Below are 22,204 nucleotides of genomic sequence, written 5' to 3'. Positions count from 1 at the left end.
AAGAATGAAATTGGACCCATACCTTATATCATACAGAAAAGTCAACTCAAAATGTAGTAAGGACTTAAACGTGAGAACAGCAACTGTAAAACTCCTAGAAGAAAACATAAGGGAAAATCTTCATGACAATTGGTCTTGGCAGTTCTTTCTTTATGTGACACCAAAAGCACAGGCAACAAAAGCAAAATTAGACAAGTGGGGCTTGATAAAACTAAAAAGCTTCTGCACAGAAGAAGAAACAACAGGGTGAAAAGGCAACCTATAAAAAGGGAGAAAATATTTGCAAACCACATATCTGATAAGGGATTAATATCCAAAATATATTGGAAACTCCCACAATTCAAAAGGAAAAGAAATCCAAATAACCTGATTAAAAAATGACAAAGAACTTGAATAGACATTTCCCCCAAAGAAGACATTTGCATTGCCAACAGGTATATGAAAAGATCACTAACCATTAGGGAAATGCAAATCAAGACCATAGTGAGATATCACCTCACAACTCTTAGGATGGTTATTATTTAAAAAAAAAAAAAAGTGTTGGCAAGGATATGGAGAAATTGGACGCCCTTGTACACTGTTGATGGGAATGTAAAATAGTGAAGCTGCAATGGAACACCGTATGGCAGTTACTCAAAAAATTAGAAGTAGAACTACCATATATGATCCAGCAATCCCACTTCTGGGTATTTATTCAAACTAATTGCAGTCAGGATCTAGAAGATATATTTGCACTCCCGTGTTCATTGCAGCCTTTTTCACAATAACCCAGTGTGGAAACAACCTAAGTGACCATTGAGGGATGAATGGAGAAAGAAAATACAGTATATTCATACAATGGAATATTATTCAGCCTTAAAAAAGAAGGAGTATTGGGGTATATGTATATGTATAGCTGATTCACTTTGTTATAAAGCAGAAACTAACACACCATTGTAAAGCAATTATACTCCAATACAGATGTTAAAAAAAAAAAAGGATATCCTGCTATATGCAACACTATAGAAGAACTTTGAGGACACTATGGTAAGTGAAATAAGCCAGTCACAGGAAGAAAAATACTATATGATTCCACCTGTATGAGATATCTAAAGAAGTCAAATTCATAGAAGTAGAGAGTAGAATGTTGGTTGCCAGGGCCCTGGAAGAAAGGGATGTGGGGAGCTGCTATTCAACAGGTATAGTTTCAGTTATGCAAGATGAATAGGTTCTAGAAATCTGCACAGCACTGTGCCTACAGTCAACAATACTCTATTGCACTCTTACAAATTTGAGAGTATGTCTCATGTTAAGTGTTCCCACCATAATAAAATTAAAAATAAGAGAAGAAACCAAGCAGAAATAGGAATACAAGGAAGATACTGGAAAAAAAAAACTTCACTGAGATAAAAAAATGTATATTGCATCCATTGAATAGGAATAGGATGCTGTGAAAAAAAAAGAGGGGGTGAATATTCAGAGAACAAATTAAATGCAGTAGCAGAATGGAAAACTCAATAGAAGGATTAGAAGATAAGTTGAGGAGATTTCCCAGAAAAAAAAAAAAGTCAGGAGGAAAACACAAAAAATGGAGAAAAAAGGTAAGTTAGAGAAGCAATATATGAAATCTAATATCAAATAATAGGAGTTCCAGAAAAAGATAATGAAATAAACAGAAGGAAGAAAATTATCAAAGATACAATTCCAGAACACTTTCTAGAGCTAAAGAATATGATTTCTGGGTTAAAAGGGCCGTACTGTGCCTAGCACAATAGATGAAAAACACCAAGACTAAACATTATGAAATTTCAGAACATCTGAGGATGGAATAAACAGAATGGATTTATACAATTTGGTAGAGTTTAGGATTAAATAGATGAAAAATATGGAGAAAACTAAACAAACAAGACTTTTATTGACTCCAGGAAAAACAAAAGGTGGTCATGGTATACCACAAGAGTAAAAACTAGGATTTTTATGGCAATTTATCATCATAATGTCTACATTGAATATTGGCCTAACTAAATATGTGATATAATAATATGAGGACAATGGGAAAAGTGGGGAAAAGGAAATAAGAGTATTAGGGCACTGCGATAGCCCAAAGATTATTTAATATCCTGATGCCGTCAAGGCTTGTCTTTTTTTCTCTGTCTCACCCAAACTTTCTTCAGTTACCGTAGCTTGGTATGGGCTGGGGTCCTAAGTTGAGGAGGAAAAGGTAATCTGCCACTTGTGTGCTGTTGTTCAAAATTTTGTGCCATTTCTCCCTGCTTTTTTAGATTGGGAGTGTCCCATGTTGGAAGAAAACATGCTATGTAAGAATTCCACTCTTTTGGACACCAGTAAAGCAGTACCGATAGAGAAGGCAGTACAGTTTTCAAACCTCTCTGCAATTTTAGGTAAGTTTCACATTCTTTTTCCTCATGTCACAAGGGGAAACCCTTGTCTATATTGGAAAAGCGAAGTATTTTTTCTTTTGAATGATTTCTAAGCTAAATTCATTGATTAGGATGACCTTTGGCTACACATCATACCTGACTAATAGTAAGTAGCTTAAATACATATGGGTTTACTTTTTAAAAACATTTATTTTGAATTTTAGACTTGCAGAAAAGTTGCAAAAGTAATACTAAGGGTTCCCATATACCTCCCATCCAGCTTTCTGAAATATTATCTTATACAACTGTAATACAATGGTGATAATCAGGAAATTAACATTGGTATTAGACTGTTAACTAAACTACAGACCTTATTCATGTTTCACCAGTTTTTCCACTAACGTCTTTTCTTCTGTTTCAGGATCCTATCTAGGATCCTACATTGCATTAGATTGTTATTTCTCCCCTAGTCTACTGAGGTCTGTGACAGATCCTCAGTGTTTGTCTTTCATAAGCTTGATACTTTTGAAGATTACTGATCAGTTATTTTGTAGAATGTCCCTCAGTTTGAATTTGTCTAGTGTTTTCTTATGATTGGAAAGAGATTATGCAATTTTTGATAAGAACACCACAGAAATGATGTTGTATTAAGGAATTCTTAATGTCAGTACATATATCTTATTACTGGTGATGTTAAACTTCACTTGATTAAGGTGGTATCCGCTGGTTTTCTCCACTGTAAAGTTACTAGTTTCCCTCTGTAGTTAATAAATACCTAGAAAAAGATAGTTTGAGACTCCATAGGTCCTGTTTCTCCTCAAACTTTCATTCACTGATATTACCATTCATCAGAAGAACTTGATTGCCACAGTTCTTACTGTGGTGTTCATCTCATGGTGATTTTCTACTTCACTCTTTCCTGTTACATTTATTAGTTGGAATTTTGTTGTAAAATAACTGCCTATTTTCTGCCATTTATTTATTCAATTATTTCTATCAGTATGGACTCATGCATATTTATTTTATTTTATGGGTTAAAATCCATTCCTCCCTCCCTCCCTCCCTTTCTTCCTTCCTTTATTCTACTATACACACAAAGAAGCTTCAGAATTGTTAACCCAGATCCCTGTGAGAAATACATTTACTAAGTAGATTACTACAGCATTTATGTACAGTTCTGTTTGTCTTCAGCATTACAGCATCCAATCAACATACTCTTTTCCAAAGTTAGGTAGGTTAGTTCTTTTCCTCTCCCCTTTCAGTGAAATTGTTATTCACTTGTTATATAGTTAGATTCCTTTGGTAGTATTGGATTCAGTTTTTGATCCCCCTTTCCTGTTTGATTTTGTTTATTTATTCAAGGAGGGGGACTGTGTGAAGGTATGTGAAATATTACTATGGTTCTAAGAGTGATTGCTATACAAAAAAATATTCTCAGAAAAGTATTGCTTTCTCTTTCTTCTGCTGCTTCTGTGATCCCTTTCCCCTCTTCTTTCTACCCGGTTTCCACCCACCCCTTATAGGTAAGCAGTCTCTTTAGTTTATGCTTTATCTTTCTTGTGTTTCTTTTACACAAATGAACAAAGCCCTATGTATTTTCTTTCTTTTTTAAATTGAGGTGTAGTTGATTTACAGTATTGTGTTAGTTTCAGGTATACAGCAAGGTGATTCAGTTATATATATATATATGTATTTTTCAGATTATTTTCCATTTTATATTACTGCAAGATGTTGAATATAATTAATTCCCTGTGCTATACAGTAAATCCTTGTTATCGATACTTATCTATTTTATGTATAGTAGTTTGTATCTGTTAATCCCATACTCCTAATTTGTCCCTCCCCCCTTCCCTTTACCCTTTTGTAAACATGTTTGTTTTCTATGTCTGTGGGTCTGTTTCTGTTTTGTATATAGATTCATTTGTATTATTTTTTAGATACCACATGTAAGTGATATCATATATTTGTCTTTCTCTGTCTGACTTACTTCACTAAATATAATATTCTCTAGGTCCATCCATGTTGCTGCACATGGCAATATTCCATTCTTTTTATGGCTAATATTCCATTATATATATATGTGATATACATATCACATCTTCTTAAGCTAGTCCTGTATTGATGGGCACTTGGGTTGTTTCCACGTCTTGACTGTTGTAAATAGTTGTGCTGTGAACATTGGGGTGCATGTATCTTTTTGAATTAGAGTTTTCATCTTTTCTGGATGTATACCCAGGAGTGGGATTGCAGGATCATATGGTAGCTCAATTCTAAGTTTTTTGAGGACCCTCCATACTGTTTTCCCTAGTGGCTGTGCCAGTTTACATTCCCACCAACAGTGTAGGAGGGTTCATTTTCTCCACAGCCTCTCCAGCATTTTTATTTTTTTTTGGTATACTTTTTCATGATAGCCATTCTGACAGGTGTGAGGTAATACCTCATTTGGTTTTGATTTGCATTTCTCTAATAATTAGCAGTGTTGAGCATCTTTTCATTTGCCTGTTAGCCATCTGTATGTCTTCTTTGCAGAAATGTCTATTTAGGTCTTCTGCCCATTTTTTGATTGAGTTGTTTGCTTTTCAGTATTGAGTTGCATGACCTGTTTGTCTATATTGGATATTAACCCCTTGTCAGTTGCATCATTTGCTAGTATTTTCTTCCATTCTGTAGGTTGTCTTTTCATTTTATTGATGGTTTCCTTTGCTGTGCAAAAGCTTTTAAGTTTAATTAGGTCCTATTTGTTTATTTTTGCTTTGATTTCTTTTGCTTTGGGAGACTGATCTTCGAAGATACTGCTATGATTTATGTCCAAGAATGTTTTTCCTGTGTTCTCTTCTAGGAGCTTTATGGTGTCATGTCTTATTTAGGTCTTAAACCATTTTGAGTTTATTTTTGTATATGGTGTGAAGGAGTGTTCTAATTTCACTGATTTACGTGTAGCTATCCAGCTTTCCCAGCACCATTTGCTGAAGAGACTGCCTTTTCTCCATTGTATATATTCTTGCCTGCTTTATTGTAGATTAATTGACCATAGGTGCGTGGGTTTATTTCTGGGCTCTCTGTTCTCTTCCATTGATCTATATGTCTGTTTTTGTGTCAATACCATGCTGTTTGGATTACTGTAGTATTGTCTGAAGTCTGGAAGGGTTATGCCTCCTGCTTTGTTCTTTTTTCTCAGTACTGCTTTGGCAGTCTGGGTCTTTTGTGGTTCCATATGAATTTTCAAATTATTCGTTCTTGTTCTGTGAAATATGTCATAGATATTTCCATAGGGATTGCATTAAATCTATAGATTTCTTTGGGTCGTATGGCTATTTTAACAATATTAATTCTTCCAATCCAAAAGCATGGAATATCTTTCCATTTCTTTGAATCACCTTCAGTTTCCTTAATCAGTGTTTTATAGTTTTCAGCAAATAGGTCTTTCATCTCCTTGCTTAAGTTTATTCTTAGGTATTTTATTTTTTGATGTGATTTTAAACAGGATTATTTTTTACTTTCTCTTTCAGATATTTCATTATTAGTGTAAAGAAATGCAACAGATTTGTGTATATTAATCTTGTATCCTGCTACCTTGCTGAATTCATTTATTAGTTCTGATAGTTTTTGTGTGGAGACTCTAGGGTTCTTATATAGAGTATCATGTCATCTGCAAATAATGACAATTTTACCTCTTCCCTTCCATTTGGATATCTTTTTGAAGAATTTTTTTTTATTGAAGTACAGCTGATTTACAGTGTTGTGCCAATCTCTGCTGTACAACCAAGTGACTCAGTTACACACATATATATTGATACATTCTTTTCCATTATGGTTTATCCCAGGAGATTGGATATAATTCCCTGTCCTATACAGTAGGACCTTGTTGTTTATCGATTCTAAGTGTAAGAGTTTGCATCTACCAACCCCAGATTCCCAGTCTATCCCTCTCCCTCCTCCCTTCCCCCTTGGCAACCACAAGTCTGAGTCTTTCTCTGTTTTGTAGATAGGTTCATTTGTGCCATATTTTAGATTCCACATATAAGTGCTATCATATGGTATTTGTCTTTCTCTTTCTGACTTACTTCGCTTAGTATGATAATCTCTAGGTCCATCCACGTTGCTGCAAATGGCATTATTTTGTTCTTTTTTATGGCTGAGTAGTATTCCATTGTATATATGTACCACATTTTCTTTATGCATTCATCTGTCTATGGACATTTAGGTTGTTTCCATGTTTTGGCTATTGGGAATAGTGCTGCTCTGAACATAGGGGTACATGTATCTTTTTGAATTATGGTTTTGTCCAAGTATATGCCCAGGAGTGGGATTGGTAGATCATATGGTAATTCTGTTTTTAGTTTTCTGAGGAGCAGCCATACTGTTTTCCATAATGGCTGCACCAACTTACGTTCCCACCAACAGTGTAGGAGGGTTCCCTTTTCCATTTGGATACCTTTTATTTCTTTTTCTTGTCTGATGGATGTGACTCAGACTTCCAGTGCTATGTTGAGTAGAAGTGCCAAGAGTGGGCATCCTTGTCTTATTCCTGAATTTAGTGGGAAGGCTTTCAGCTTTGCACTGTTGAGTATTATGTTGTCTGTGGGCTTGTCACAACTGGCTTTTATTATGTTGAGAAATGTTCCCTGTATACCCACTTTGGTGAAGGTTTTTATCATGAGTGGATGTTGAATTTTATCAAATGCTTTTTCTGCATCTATTGAGATGATCACATGGTTTTTGTCTTTCCTTTTGTTAACGTGATGTATCACATTGATTGATATGCATATGTCAAACCATCCTTGCGACCCTGGATTGAATCCAGCTTAATCATAGTATATGATCCTTTTATTGTACTGTTGGTTTTGGCTTGCTCATATTTTATTGAGGATTTCTGCATCTATATTCATCAACGATATTGGCCCGTGATTTTCTTTTTTTTGTAATATCTTTATTGGTTTGTTTTTTTTTTATCAGGGTGACGGTGGTCTCATAGAATGAATTTGGGAGTATTCCCTCCTCTTCAATTTTTTGGAATAGTTTGAGAAGGACTGGTATTAGTTATTTGTATGTTTGGTAGAATTCCCCAGGGAAGCCGTCCAGTCCTGAACTTTTGTTTGCAAGGAATTTTTTAAATTACAGATTCTAGTTCATTTCTAGTGATTGATCTGTTCAAATGATCTGTTTCTCCTTAACTCAGTTTTAGCAGGCTGTTTGTTTCTAGAAACTTGTCCATTTCTTCTTGGTTGTGCAGTATGTTGGCTTATATCTGTTCATAGTATGCTTTTTTTAAAAAAATTCTATGGCATCAGTTGTTATTTCTCCTCTTTCATTTCTTTTCTTGTTTATTTGGATCCTCTCTCTTTTCTTCTTGGTAAGACTGGCTAGAGGTTTGCTGATTTTGTTTATGTTTTCAAAAAAAAAGCTTTTGGTTTTACTGATCTTTTCTATTTTTTTTGATGTCTTATTTATTTCCCCTCTGATCCTTATAATTTCCTTTCTTCTCCTGACTTTGGGTTTTATTTGTTCTTCTTTTTCTAATTCTTTTAAGTAGTAGGTTAGGTTGTTTGAGATTTTTCCTGTTTCTTGAGGAAGGCCTGTATTGCTGTGAACATCCTTAGAATTGCTTTTGCTGTGTCCCATAGATTTTGTATGGTTGTGTTTTCATTTTCTTTGTTTCAAGGTATTTTCTGATTTCTTCTTTGATTTCAACATTGACCCATTGGTTTTTTTAGTAGCATGTTGTTTAGTCTCCATGTGTTTTTGTTCTTTTCCTGTTTTTCCTTCTGTGGTTGATTTCTAGTTTCATACCATTGTGGTCAGAAAAGATGCTTGAAATAATTTCTGTCCTCTTAAATTTGTTAGGGCTTGTTTTGTGACCTATTATGTGGTCTATTCTGGAGACCATTCCATGCACACTTGGGAAGAATGTATATTTTGGGTTTTTTTGGATGTGGTGTCCTATAGATATCAATTAAGTTCAATTGGTCTATTGTGTCATTTAGGACCTCTGTTGACTTTTTGATATTCTGTCTGGGTGATCTCTCCATTGATGTTACTGGGGTGTTAAAGTCTCCTACTATTACTGTATTATTATCCATTTCTCCCTTTATGTCAGTTAGTATTTGCTTTATATATTTAGGTTCCCCTATATTGGATACATATATGTAAATGAGTGTAATATCTTCTTCTTGTATGGATCCCTTTATCATTATATAATGCCCTTCTTTGTCTTTCCTTATGTCTTTTGTTTTAAAGTCTTTTTTGTCTGAGTATTGCTACCCCCACTTTCTAGTCATTTGTGTTTGCATGAAATATCTTTTTCCATCCCCTCACTTTCAGTCTATGTGTTTCTTTTGCCCTGAACTGAGACTCTTTTAGGCAGCATATTGTAGGTTCTTGTTTTTTATCCAATCTGCCACCCTGTGTCTTTTGATAGGAGCATTCAGTACATTGACCTTTTTTTTTTTTTTTAGTTATTTTTTTTGTTGTTGTTGTTGCTTTATACAGCAGGTTCTTATTAGTCATCAATTTTATACACATCAGTGTATACATGTCAATTCCAATCGCCCAGTTCAGCACACCACAATCCCCACACCCCCCGCGGTTCTCCCCACTTGGTGTCCATAACGTTTGTTCTCTACATCTGTGTCTCAACTTCTGCCATGCAAACCGGCTCATCTGTACCATTTTTCTAGATTCCACATACATGCGTTAATATACAATATTTGTTTTTCTCTTTCTGACTTACTTCACTCTGTATGACAGTCTTTAGATCCATCCACGTCTCAACAAATGACTCAGTTTCGTTCCTTTTTATGGCTAAGTAATATTCCATTGTATATATGTACCACATCTTCTTTTTTTTTTTTTAATTAATTAATTTATTTTTGGCTGTGTTGGGTCTTCGTTTCTGTGCGAGGACTTTCTCTAGTTGTGGCAAGTGGGGGCCACTCTTCATCACGGTGCACGGGCCTCTCACTATACCACATCTTCTTGATCCATTCATCTGTCGATGGGCATTTAGGTTACTTCCATGACCTGGCTATTGTAAATAGTGCTGCAATGAACACTGGGGTGCATGTGTCTTTGAATTATGGTTTTCTCTGGGTATATGCCCAGTAGTGGGATTGCTGGAACATATGGTAATTCTATTTTTAGTTTTTTAAGGAACCTCCATACTGTTCTCCATAGTGGCTGTATCAATTTACATTTCCACCAACAGTGCAAGAGGGTTCCCTTTTCTCCACACCCTCTCCAACATTTGTTGTTTGTAGATTTTCTGATGATGCCCATTCTAACTGGTGTGAGGTGATACCTCATTGTAGTTTTGATTTGCATTTCTCTAATAATTAGTGATGTTGAGCAGCTTTTCATGTGCTTCTTGGCCATCTGTATGTCTTCTTTGGAGAAATGTCTGTTTAGGTCTTCTGCCCATTTTTGGATTGGGTTGTTTGTTTCTTTAATATTGAGCTGCATGAGCTGTTTATATATTTTGGAGATTAATCCTTTGTCTGTTGATTCATTTGCAAATATTTTCTCCCATTCTGAGGGTTGTCTTTTCGTCTTGTTCATGGTTTCCTTTGCTGTGCAAAAGCTTTGAAGTCTCATTAGGTCCCATTTGTTTATTTTTGTTTTTATTTCCATTACTCTAGGAAGTGGATCAAAAAAGGTCTTGCTGTGATTTATGTCAAAGAGTGGTCTTCCTATGTTTTCCTCTGAGAGTTCTATAGTGTCCAGTCTTACATTGAGATCTCTAATCCATTTTGAGTTTATTTTTGTGTATGGTGTTAGGGAGTGTTCTAATTTCATTCTTTTACATGTAGTTGTCCGGTTTTCCCAGCACCACTTATTGAAGAGACTGTCTTTTATCCATTGTACTCCTTTGTCATAGATTAGTTGACCATAGGTGTGTGGGTTTATCTCTGGGTTTCTATCTTGCTCCACTGATCTATGTTTCTGTTTTTGTGCCAGTACCATATTGTCTTGATTACTGTAGCTTTGTAGTATAGTCTGAAGTCAGGGAGTCTGATTCCTCCAGCTCCGTTTTTTTCCCTCTAGACTGCTTTGGCTATTCGGGGTCTTTTGTGTCTCCATACAAATTTTAAGATTATTTGTTCTAGTTCCGTAAGAAATGCCATTGGTAATTTGATAGGGGTTGCATTGAATCTGTAGATTGCTTTGGGTAGTAGAGTCATTTTCACAATGTTGATTCTTCCAATCCAAGAACATGGTATATCTCTCCATCTGTTGGTATCATCTTTAATTTCTTTCATCAGTGTCCTAAAGTTTTCTGCATACAGGTCTTTTGTCTCCCTAGGTAGGTTTATTCCTAGTTATTTTATTCTTTTTGTTGCAGTGGTAAATGGGAGTGTTACCATAATTTCTCTTTCAGATTTTTCATCATTAGTGTATAGGAATGCAAGAGATTTCTGTGCATTAATCTTGTGTCCTGCAACTTTACCAAATTCATTGATTAGCTCTAGTAGTTTTCTGGTGGCATTTTTAGGATTCTCTATGTATAGTATCATGTCATCTGCAAACAGTGACAGTTTTACTTCTTCTTTTCCAATTTGTATTCCTTTTATTTCTTTTTCTTCTCTGATTGCCGTGGCTAGGAATTCCAAAACAGTGTTGAATAATAGTGGTGAGAGTGGACATCCTTGTCTTGTTCCTGATCTCAGAGGAGATGCTTTCAGTTTTTCACCATTGAGAATGATGTTTGCTGTGGGTTTGTCGTATATGGCCTTTATTATGTTGAGGCAGGTTTCCTCTATGCCCACTTTCTGGAGAGTTTTTATCATAAATGGGTGTTGAATTTTGTCAAAAGCTTTTTCTGCATCTATTGAGATGATCATATGGTTTTTATTCTTCAATTTGTTAATATGGTGTATCACATTGATTGATTTGCGTATATTGAAGAATCCTTGCATCCCTGGGATAAATCCCACTTGATCATGGTGTATGATCCTTTTAATGTGTTGTTGGATTCTATTTGCTAGTATTTTGTTGAGGATTTTTGCATCTATATTCATCAGTGATGTTGGTCTGTAATTTTCTTTTTTTGTAGTACCTTTGTCTGGTTTTGGTATCAGGGTGATGGTGACCTCATAGAATGAGTTTGGGAGTGTTCCTTCCTCTGCAATTTTTTGGAGGAGTTTGAGAAGGATGGGTGTTAGCTCTTCTCTAAATGTTTGATAGAATTCACCTGTGAAGCCATCTGGTCCTGGACTTTTGTTTGTTGGAAGATTTTTAATCACAGTTTCAATTTCATTACTTGTGATTGGTCTGTTCATATTTTCTGCTTCTTCCTGGTTCAGTCTTGGAAGGTTATACCTTTCTAAGAATTTGTCCATTTCTTCGAGGTTGTCCATTTTATTGGCATAGAGTTGCTTGTAGTAGTCTCTTAGGGTGCTTTGTATTTCTGTGGTGTCTGTTGTTAACTTCTCCTTTTTCATTTCTAATTTTATTGATTTGAGTCCTCTCCCTCTTTTTCTTCATGAGTCTGGCTAATGGTTTATCAATATTGTTTATCTTCTCAAAGAACCAGCTTTTAGTTTTATTGATCTTTGCTATTGTTTTCTTTGTTTCTATTTCATTTACTTCTGCTCTGATCTTTATGATTTCTTTCCTTCTGCTAACTTTGGGTTTTGTTTGTTCTTCTTTCTCTAGTTCCTTTAGGTGTAACGTTAGATTATTTGAGATTTTTCTTGTTTCTTGATGTAGGCTCGTATAGATATAAACTTCCCTCTTAGAACTGCTTTTGCTGCATCCCGCAGGTTTTGGATCGTCCTGTTTTCATTGTCATCTGTCTCTAGGTATTTTTTGATATCTTCTTTGATTTCTTCAGTGATCTCTTGGTTATTTAGTAACGTATTGTTTAGCCTCCATGTGTTTGTGTTTTTTACGTTTTTTTCCCTGTAATTCATTTCTAATCTCATAGAATTGTGGTCAGAAAAGATGCTTGATATGATTTCAATTTTCTTAAATTTACTGAGGCTTGATTTGTGACCCAAGATGTGATCTATCCTGGAGAATGTTCCGTGCGCACTTGAGAAGAAAGTGTAATCTGCTGTTTTTGGATGGAATGTCCTATAAATATCAATTAAATCTATCTGGTCTATTGTGTCATTTAAAGCTTCTGTTTCCTTATTTATTTTAATTTTGGATGATCTGTCCATTGGTGTAAGTGAGGTGTTAAAGTCCCCCACTATTACTGTGTTACTGTCGATTTCCTCTTTTATAGCTGTTAGCAGTTGCCTTATGTATTGAAGTGCTCCTATGTTGGGTGCATATATATTTATAATTGTTATCTCTTCTTCTTGGATTGATCCCTTGATCATTATGTAGTGTCCTTCTTTGTCTCTTGTAACATTCTTTATTTTAAAGTCTATTTTATGTGATATGCGTATAGCTACTCCAGCATTCTTTTGATTTCCATTTGCATGGAATATCTTTTTCCATCCCCTCACTTTCAGTCTGTATGTGTCCCTAGGTCTGAAGTGGGTCTCTTGTAGACAGCATATATATGGGTCTTGTTTTTGTATCCATTCAGCGAGCCTGTGTCTTTTGGTTGGAGCATTTAATCCATTCACGTTTAAGGTAATTATTCATATGTATGTTCTACTACCATTTTCTTAATTGTTTTGGGTTTGTTTTTGTAGGTCCTTTTCTTCTCTTGTGTTTCCCACTTAGAGAAGTTCCGTTAGCATTTGCTGTAGAGCTGGTTTGGTGGTGCTCAATTCTCTTAGCTTTTGCTTGTCTGTGAAGCTTTTGATTTATCCATCGAATCTGAATGAGATCCTTGCTGGGTAGAGTAATCTTGGTTGTAGGTTCTTCCCTTTCACCACTTTAAGTATATCATGCTACTCCCTTCTGGCTTGTAGAGTTTCTGCTGGGAAATCAGCTGTTAACCCTATGGGAGTTCCCTTGTGTGTTATTTGTCGTTTTTCCCTTGCTGCTTTTAATAATTTTTCTTTGTCTTTAATTTTTCCCAATTTCATTACTATGTGTCTCGGCCTGTTTCTCCTTGGGTTTATCCTTTATGGGACTCGCTGCGCTTCCTGGACTTGGGTGGCTCTTTCCTTTCCCATGTTAGGGAAGTTTTCAACTATAATCTCTTCAAATATTTTGAGTCTGGTCCTTTCTCTCTCTCTTCTCCTTCTGGGACCCCTATAATGCGAATGTTGGTGCATTTAATGTTGTCCCAGAGGTCTCTTAGGCTGTCTTCATTTCTCTTCATTCTTTTTTCTTTATTCTGTTCTGCAGCAGTGAATCCCACCATTCTGTCCTCCAGGTCACTTATCCGTTCTTCTGCCTCAGTTATTCTGCTATTGATTCCTTCTAGTGTAGTTTTCATTTAAGTCATTGTATTGTTCATCTCTGTTTGTTTGTTCTTTAATTCTTCTAGGTCTTTGTTAAACATTTCTTGCATCTTCTCAATCTTTGCCTCCATTCTTTTTCCGAGGTCCTGGATCATCTTCACTATCATTATTCTGAATTCTTTTTCTGGAAGGTTGCCTATCTCCACTTCATTTAGTTGTTTTTCTGGGGTTTTATCTTGTTCCTTCATCTGGTACATAGCCCTCTGCCTTTTCATCTTGTCTATCTTTCTGTGAATGTGGTTTTTGTTCCACAGGCTGCAGGATTGTAGTTCTTCTTGCTTCTGCTCTCTGCCCTCTGGTGGATGAGGCTATCTGAGAGGCTTGATGGGAGGGACTGGTGGTGGGTAGAGCTGGGTGTTGCTCTGGTGGGCAGAGCTCAGTAAATCTGTAATCCACTTGACTGTTGATGGGTGGGGCTGGGTTCCCTCCCGGTTGGTTGTTTGGCCTGAGGCAACCCAACACTGGAGCCTACCTGGGCTCTTTGCTGGGGCTAATGTCAGACTCTGGGAAGGCTTACACCAAGGAGTACTTCCCAGAACTTCTGCTGCCAGTGTCCTTGTCCACATGGTGAGCCACAGCCACCACCCTCTCTGCAGGAGACCCTCTAACACTAGCAGGTAGGTCTGGTTCAGTCTTCCCCGGGGTCACTGCTCCTTCCCCTGGGTCCCAATGCACACACTACATTGTGTGTGCCCTCCAAGAGTGGAGTCTCTGTTTCCCCCAATCCTGTCGAAGTCCTGCAATCAAATCCCACTAGCCTTCAAAGTCTGATTCTCTAGGAATTCCTCATCCCGTTGCCCGACCCCCAGGTTGGGAAGCCTGACGTGGGGCTCAGAACCTTCACTCCAGTGGGTGGACTTCTGTGGTGTAAGTGTTCTCCAGTCTGTGAGTCACCCACCCAGCAGTTATGGGATTTGATTTTACTGTGATTGCGCCCCTCCTACCGTCTCACTGTGGCTTCTCCTTTGTCTTTGGACGTGGGGTATCTTTTTTGGTGAGTTCCAGTGTCTTCCTGTCGATGCTTGTCCAGCAGCTAGTTGTGATTCTGGTGTTCTCGTAAGAGGGAGTGAGAGCATGTCCTTCTACTCTGCCATCTTGGTTCCTCCCTTCCAAAAAAAATCTCATTGACCTTTAAAGTAAGTATTGATAGGTATGTACTTACTGCCATTTTAAGTTTTGTTTTCCAGTTGTTTTTGTAGTTCTTCTATGTTTATTTCTTCTTTTGGTTTTTCCTTTTGTGGTTTGATGGTTTTCTTTTGCAGTATGCTTGAGTTCCTTTCTTTTTGGTTTTTGTGTATCTTTTGTGTGTTTTAGATTTGTGGTTACCCTGGATTACAAGTATGTTGACCGATAATTATATGTGCTTGCTTTAGACTGATAGTTGTAGAAGTTCAAGAACATACTAAAAGCTCTACATTTTATACTACCCTCCCCCACATTTTGTGACTTTGATGTCCTATTTTACATCTTCATGCTTATCCTTTTGCTGTTAATTGTAGTTATAATCATTTTTACAATTTTTTTGATTGTTTACTCTATGTACTGGCTTATTTAAGTGATCATCAATCCTTTTATATATTTGCCTTTCCTATTGTGATTTTTCCCATTCCTATAGACCTTGCTTCTTCTCTATTTATTTTTATTTTATTTTTTGAGATAAATTTATTTATTTATTTATTTATGTTTGGCTGCGTTGGGTCTTCGTTGCTGTGTGCGGGCTTTCTCTAGTTGCGGCAAGTGGGGGCTATTCTTCATTATGGTGCACGGGCTTCTCATTGCAGTGGCTTCTCTTGTTCTGGAGTGTGGGCTCTAGGCACGCAGGCTTCAGGAGTTGTGGCTCGTGGGCTCTAGAGCGCAGGCTCAGTAGTTGTGGTGCATGGGCTTAGTTGCTCAGCGACATGCGGGATCTTCCCAGACCAGGGATCTAACCAGTGTCCCCTGCATTGGCAGACAGATTCTTAACCACTGCACCACCAGGGAAGTCCCACTTCTTCTCTATTTAGAAAAGACCTTTCAATATTTCTTTTAGGGTAAGTGTAGTACTGTTGAATTCTTTTAGGTATTGCTTGTCTGAGAAATTCTTTATCTTTCCTTCTATTCTAAATGGTAATCTTGCTGATAGGGTATCCTAGGTTGCTGGTTTTTCTCTTTCAGGACTTTGAATATACCATGCCACTCCATTATGGCCTGCAAAGTTTCTGCAGATAAATCAGCTGATAGCTTTATGGGGGTTCCCTTGTAACTGACTCTGTTTTTCTCTTGCTGCCTTTAGAATCCTCTCTTTAACTTTTGCCATTTTAATTATGATATATCTTGGTGTAGCTCTGTTTGGGTTCATCTTGTTTGGCACCCTCTGTGCTTCCTGTACCTGGATATCTGTTTCCTTCTTTAGGTTTGGGAAGTTTTCAGCCATAATTTCTTCAAATACATTTTCCATCCATCTCTCTTTTTCTCCCTCTATAACCCATATTATGTGCAGGTTGGCACGTTTTATAATATCCCATACATCTCATATGTTGCTTTCATTTTTTTTTATTCATTTGTCTTCCGATCTGCTGTTCTGATTGGATGATTTCTATTATTCTATCTTCCAGATCACTTATTTGTTCTACTGTGTCATTTAGTTTGCTATTCATTGCTTCTAGATTGGTTTTTATCTTGGTAATTGAATTGTCCATTTTTGATTGGTTCATTTTTATAATTTCTAGTTCCTTGTTACGGTGATCTGCATTTCTATCAATAATCTTTCTTAATTATGTTAGCCTTTTTATTACCACCTTTTTGAGTTCAAGGTCTAGTAGACTGGTGAGCTCTGTTTCGTTGTTTTTTTCTTACAGAGGATCTTTGTTCTTTTAATTCGGAGTAGTTCCTCTGACTTTTCATTTACTTAACTTTGTCTCTGTTAATTTAAGAGAAACAGTTATCTACTATGGTCTTGAAAGGGTGGTTTTATGTGGGAGCATCCTGGTGCAGGCTGTGTGTGTCCAATGTTTTGGTGCAAAGGCTGGTTTTGGTATAGACACCAGCCATATCTTTCCTCAGGTTTTGCTGGCTGTTATCCCCTTGATAGGGGGTGTGGTTCATGCTAGAGTATCTAGAGCCTATGCAGAATGTGAGGCAGGGCTTCCTCTCTGCTCTGTGGCTGTCACCACTTTGTCAGAGGCAGGTCTGCTCCCCAGTTGTTGGATTAGAAGCTCTGAGGGTTGGGTCTGATCAGGCTCTGTTGCCCTTGAGTCTGTCCCCTGCCCCAAAGCAAGTGAGGCTTGTTCGGTCACAGAGGACCTGTGTGCCACCTGAGTAGGCATCTGTGATTCTGCTCAGAAGCTGCTTAAGTTCGCGTCCCTTTCTCTGTTGTGTTTGTCCCAGATATAGTGCAAGGCTGTGGTGTGACATAGGCTGGGGCTGGTGGTCAGGGCATTGTGGATATAGGAACTGAGGTGGCTGTGCTTGCTCCTGAGATCTGGGCTGCCTCTGTGGCAGACGTCTCCCAAGACCTGCCTGCTCCAGATCTACCACTAAGGTGTGGTGTGGAATAGGTGGAGCCGGGGCACTCTCACTGAGAGCCAAACCACCACCTATTCCTGAGCGTGCTGACAATGGCCTCCACGGCTCCACCCAGATCACACTCCAGGCCCTCTGGGTGGTCTCTGCGTAGCTAGATGGAGCCCTTTCCCAGAGCCTATGTGCTCAAAGTTCAGGGCTTAACCACTGCACACTCTTTTTTTAAAAAAAATTTTTATTTATTTATTTATTTATGGCTCTGTTGGGTCTTCGTTTCTTGTGCGAGGGCTTTCTCTAGTTGTGGCAAGCGGGGGCCACTCTTCATCACGGTGCGCAGGCCTCTCACTATCGCGGCCTCTCTTGTTGCGGAGCACAGGCTCAATAATTGTGGCTCACGGGCCCAGTTGCTCCGCGGCATGTGGGATCTTCCCAGACCAGGGCTCGAACCCGTGTCCCCTGCATTGGCAGGCAGATTCTCAACCACTGCACCACCAGGGAAGCCCTGCACACTCTTTTGATGCCACCCTATGTGCACGCTGACAGTACCCACCACAGCTCCACCCGGATCACACCCCAGGCACCCTGGTCTGTCTCTGGGTAGCTAGATCAAGTCTTTGCCCAGAACCTACGCCAGGCTATAGTGTGGAGTGAGTGGGGCTCGGGTACTTGCCCCTTTGGGTTGGGAAGTGCCATGAGGTTCTCTTTGCCCTGATTGTTAGCAAGCCAGAATGTGTGTGTACTCCTTAAGGTAGAGTCTAGGCTTTTCCAGCCCTTCTGTCTGTCTCAGCAGATTTCCCAGCAGGCCAGGGTGCTTGTCTCCTGTGCACAGGACCCAAGGACTGTGATGCCCAGGTTGGGCTTGACTTGCTTGCTCCCCAGGGCGAGTGTCCACCCATGTAGACCTTTTCTTCCTTACAGATCTCTCCCAGGGGCACAGGTCCTGATCCAATGCCTTTTTTTTCCATCTCACCTGGTTATGTGGAGATCTGTCTCACAGCTTTGGTTGTATAGGAATTTTTCTGCCAGTTTCCAGTTAGTTTTCCATGAGAATTATTCTACATGTATATGTATTTTTGATGTGTTTGCTGTGGGAGGTGAGTTCCACATTCTCCTATTCTGCCATCTTGGTTACCCTCCCCTGAATTATATTCCTAATAGATTGTTTTTTTCCTTTCTTAGGTACCTCTTCAGAAGACTATCAGAAATGCCATAGAAAAGTGTAAGAACTAACATTTTGAAAGTTGTTGTGCTTTTAAAAGTTTGTGTACTAATAGTTATACAGCAAGTATGATTGGTAACCCACAAATTCAGGTGTTTGTTTATTCAGTATTTGTTGAGGACTCACTGTATACGAGAACTGTTCTGATTGCTGGAGGTGTATTTGCTATCTATCCATCTGTCTGTCTGTCTATCTATCTAATTGCTGTAGTGAACAAAATTGATTAAAAACAAAATCTCTGCCTTCTTTGAGTCCACATTCTAGTTGGAGGAGATGGACAATAAATAAATAAGCAAGTAAATTTATACCATGCTATATGGTAATGAATGCTATGGAGAAAAATAAAACAAAATAGGGGACTAGAGAGTATTGGGATAGAGATTTGCTCTTTTAAGTAGTGTGGTCTGAGACTCACCATTGAAAAGGCAGCATTTGAGCAGAGACCTAAAGAAGGAGACAGAGCAAGCTGTGTAACTCATTGGAGAAAAGAGCATTCCAGGTAGAGGGAATAGCTGAAGCCATGCCCTGAAGCAAGAAGGCCTGGGCTCCTGGTGTGAAGTGAAGGAGGAGGAGTGAGGTAAGAGATAAAGTGAGAGAAGAAGCAAGAGGCCAGATCATATAAGGCATTTTAGTCAAATATAAGTGAATTGGAAGGCCTTTGAAGGGTTTAGAAGGATGATATGATACGACTTATGTTTTAAAAGAATCATGCTAGCTGCTGTGTTGAGAATAGACTATGATGAGGCAAAGAATTAGGGAAATTATAGTTAGGAGACTACTGCCCTAATCTGGGCAAGAAATATTGGGAGTATGGACCAGAGTGGCAAGAGGGGAGATAGTGAGAGGTAGGATTTTGGATATATTTTGAAAGCAGAACTAAGAGGATCCACTGAAGGACTGAGTGGTGAAGTATGAAAGCAGTCAAGGCTAACACCATGGTTTTGACTTGAGCAACTGGAAGGATGGAGTTGTCATTTATTAAGATGGGGAAGACTGAGGAGAAACATATTACCAGGGGCAGATGAGTTGGGCTTAGGGCATGTAGACTGAAGGGTAAGGTATGTGAGAGAGATGTTTAAGGAGGTGGTCACATTCTGGATCATGAATACCTTAAGAGCTGGTATTTTTATTTTTTCCTGAATATGATGAGAGCCTATGAAAGATTTTCAGTAGGACTGTAAAATATAATGATTTTTTTAAAAATTTATTTATTTATTTTTGGCTGCGTTGGGTCTTCGTCGCTGCGCGCAGGCTTTCTCTAGTTGCGGTGAGTGGGGGCTACTCCTCCTTGCGGTGCGCAGGCTTCTCATTGCAGTGGCTTCTCTTGTTGCAGAGCACGGGCTCTAGGCGCGTGGGCTTCAGTAGTTGTGGCATCTGGGCTCAGTAGTTGTGGCTCACGGGCTCTAGAGCGCAGGCTCAGTAGTTATGGCACACGGGCTTAGTTGCTCCGTGGCATGTGGGATCTTCCCAGACCAGGGCTCGAACCCGTGTCCCCTGCATTGGCAGGCAGATTCCCAACCGGTGAACCACCAGGAAAGCCCCATATAATGATTTTTTTAACACCTAATCTTCAAAGGTTGAAAGAACTTACACAAAATTCATACAAATTTAAAAACAAAGTCAGGAGACACCATCAAGAAAGTGGAAAGACAGTATACACAATGGGAGAAAATATTTGCAAATCATATATCTAATAAGGGAATTGTATGCAGAGTATGTAAAGAACTCTTACAACTCAACCATAAAAGGACAAATAATCTGATTTAAAAATGGACAAAGCATCTGAACAGGTATTTCTCCATAGAAGATAAACAGATGGCCAATAAGCACATGAAAAGATACTGAATATCATTATCCATTCGGGAAATGCAAATCAACTTCATTGAGATACCACTTCACACGCCCTGGGATGGTTATAATCAAAGAGACAGATAACAAGTATTGTCTTGGATGTGGAGAAGTTGGAACTCTCATACATGGCTGATGAGAATTTTAAATAGTGAAGGTGCTTTGGAAAATAGTTTGGCAGTTCCTCCAAATGTTACATGTGACCCAGCAATTCAGTCCTAGCTTTGCATACCTAAGAGAAATGAAAACTATGTGTACACAAAAACTTGTACATGAATGTTCACAGCAAGTTTATTCGTAACAGCCAAAAAGTAGAAACAATCCAAATATCCATCTACTGATGAATAGATAAATAAAATATGGTATATCCGTAATGGGATGTTATTCAACAGCACAAAGAAGTGAAATTCTGATATGCACTACAACATGGGTGAACCCTGTAAATATTATGCTAACTGAAAGAAGCCAGTCATACAAGACCACGTATTTTATGGTTTCATTCATATAAGATAGCAAGAATAGACAAATCTATAGAGACAGAAAGCAGATTAATGATTGCCTAAGACTGGGAGGTTTGGGAAGAAATGAGAATTGACTGCTAGTGGGTACAGGGTTTCTTTTTGGGGTGATGAAAATGTTCTAAAATTGACTGTGATGGTGGTTGCACAACTCTCTGAATATACTAAAAACCATTGAATTACACACTCTAAATTGGTAAATTATATGGTATGTGAATTATATCAATAAATCTGTTAAAAAAGACAAAGTTAGGACCAAGGAAACCAAGGAGATATAATTTTTAATAGGCGATATAGATATAACCAGATTTTTTTTTTACCAGAATTAAATGGTAGACAGTACAATGTGGTCTTCTTTGATGAGGATCTATAGTATTGGTACTTTGTGTTGCAAGGACTGATAAACTGCTGAGTGAAAATTTCTGTGGAATTTTTAATTACCCAACCAAAATTCTTGCCAATCATCCTACCTCTTCACAAACATATGCATCATATTTCTGTCTTGTGCAATCACTCTTGCAGCAAAGAAGAAGATGGATTAGGAGTGATTAGATTGAAGGGATGACTATTGTGGCATTCCAAGTGAGGCATGATTAGGACCTGAACTTTAGTGGCAAGGATTGCTTAGAAGGAAAACTTGAGAAAAATTCAAGAGTGATAATCCACTGTTGTTAATGATTGGTTGTTTAAGAGAGGAAGATAGAGTCCGTGATGACCCTCAGCCCTCTGACTTAGGAAATAGGATGAATGATGACTCATTCACTATGTGAAGGAACACAAATAGAAAAGCAAGAGTGTGTTGGAGTGACAGGTCTGGAAAACACTGAAATACCTACAGCACTTTGAAGTGGAGATATCTAGCAGGCATTTGTATGTCCCAGCCTGGAAAGCAAGGGAAAGGTTCTGGGCTGAAAGCATAGTTGTTCCCTTGGGAAAGTGTGTAGAGTGAGAAAAGAATAGTTTTAGTGTGATGGGCTCCTTATAGTTATGCTTGCATCTAAATGATGAGACATTTCTGAAGAAAAGAAAATCAATGACTATTATTCTTGGGTGAATTATTCTTCCTTGGTGAGCAACAGCGAAAATTCTAAGGCTAAATTATTAAGAAAATATAGCTTTATTGATTTATTTTTTTAAATAACTGATATAAACTTCTCACGGGCTTCGATCACCTTTCTTCCCTGTTTAGCAGGGAAATGATGAGTTAAAGTTATTAATGCCATCCAGTTACTTCCAGGTAAAAGTCTCTTTCGGGTAGAAGCTGAGTCTTTCAGATTTTCTCGCACTCCATATTCCTGAGGATGATCATACCTCTTGATTTGCCTGGGACAGTCCCAGTATGTGCCTGCTGTTCTCACATAATCTTTTATAGAGCTCCCTTTTACTCTCAGAAAG

The 22,204-nt window shown here is 38.1% G+C and overlaps 1 protein-coding gene across 1 annotated transcript in view; it reads left to right on the top strand.

Annotated features, from left to right (window-relative positions):
• Positions 1–22,204, top strand: part of MEIKIN (meiotic kinetochore factor) — a 126,872-nt gene that overhangs the window by 14,840 nt on the left and 89,828 nt on the right. The window contains exons 6-7 of the mRNA XM_068534869.1: positions 2,262–2,381; positions 18,404–18,443. Coding sequence (XP_068390970.1) covers positions 2,262–2,381; positions 18,404–18,443 — 160 coding nt within the window. The remainder of the gene's footprint in view (positions 1–2,261; positions 2,382–18,403; positions 18,444–22,204) is intronic.

Source organism: Eschrichtius robustus, chromosome 2 (genome assembly GCF_028021215.1).
Source record: "Eschrichtius robustus isolate mEscRob2 chromosome 2, mEscRob2.pri, whole genome shotgun sequence".
Lineage (NCBI taxonomy): Eukaryota > Metazoa > Chordata > Mammalia > Artiodactyla > Eschrichtiidae > Eschrichtius > Eschrichtius robustus.
This window is presented reverse-complemented; position numbering and strand designations above follow the sequence as displayed.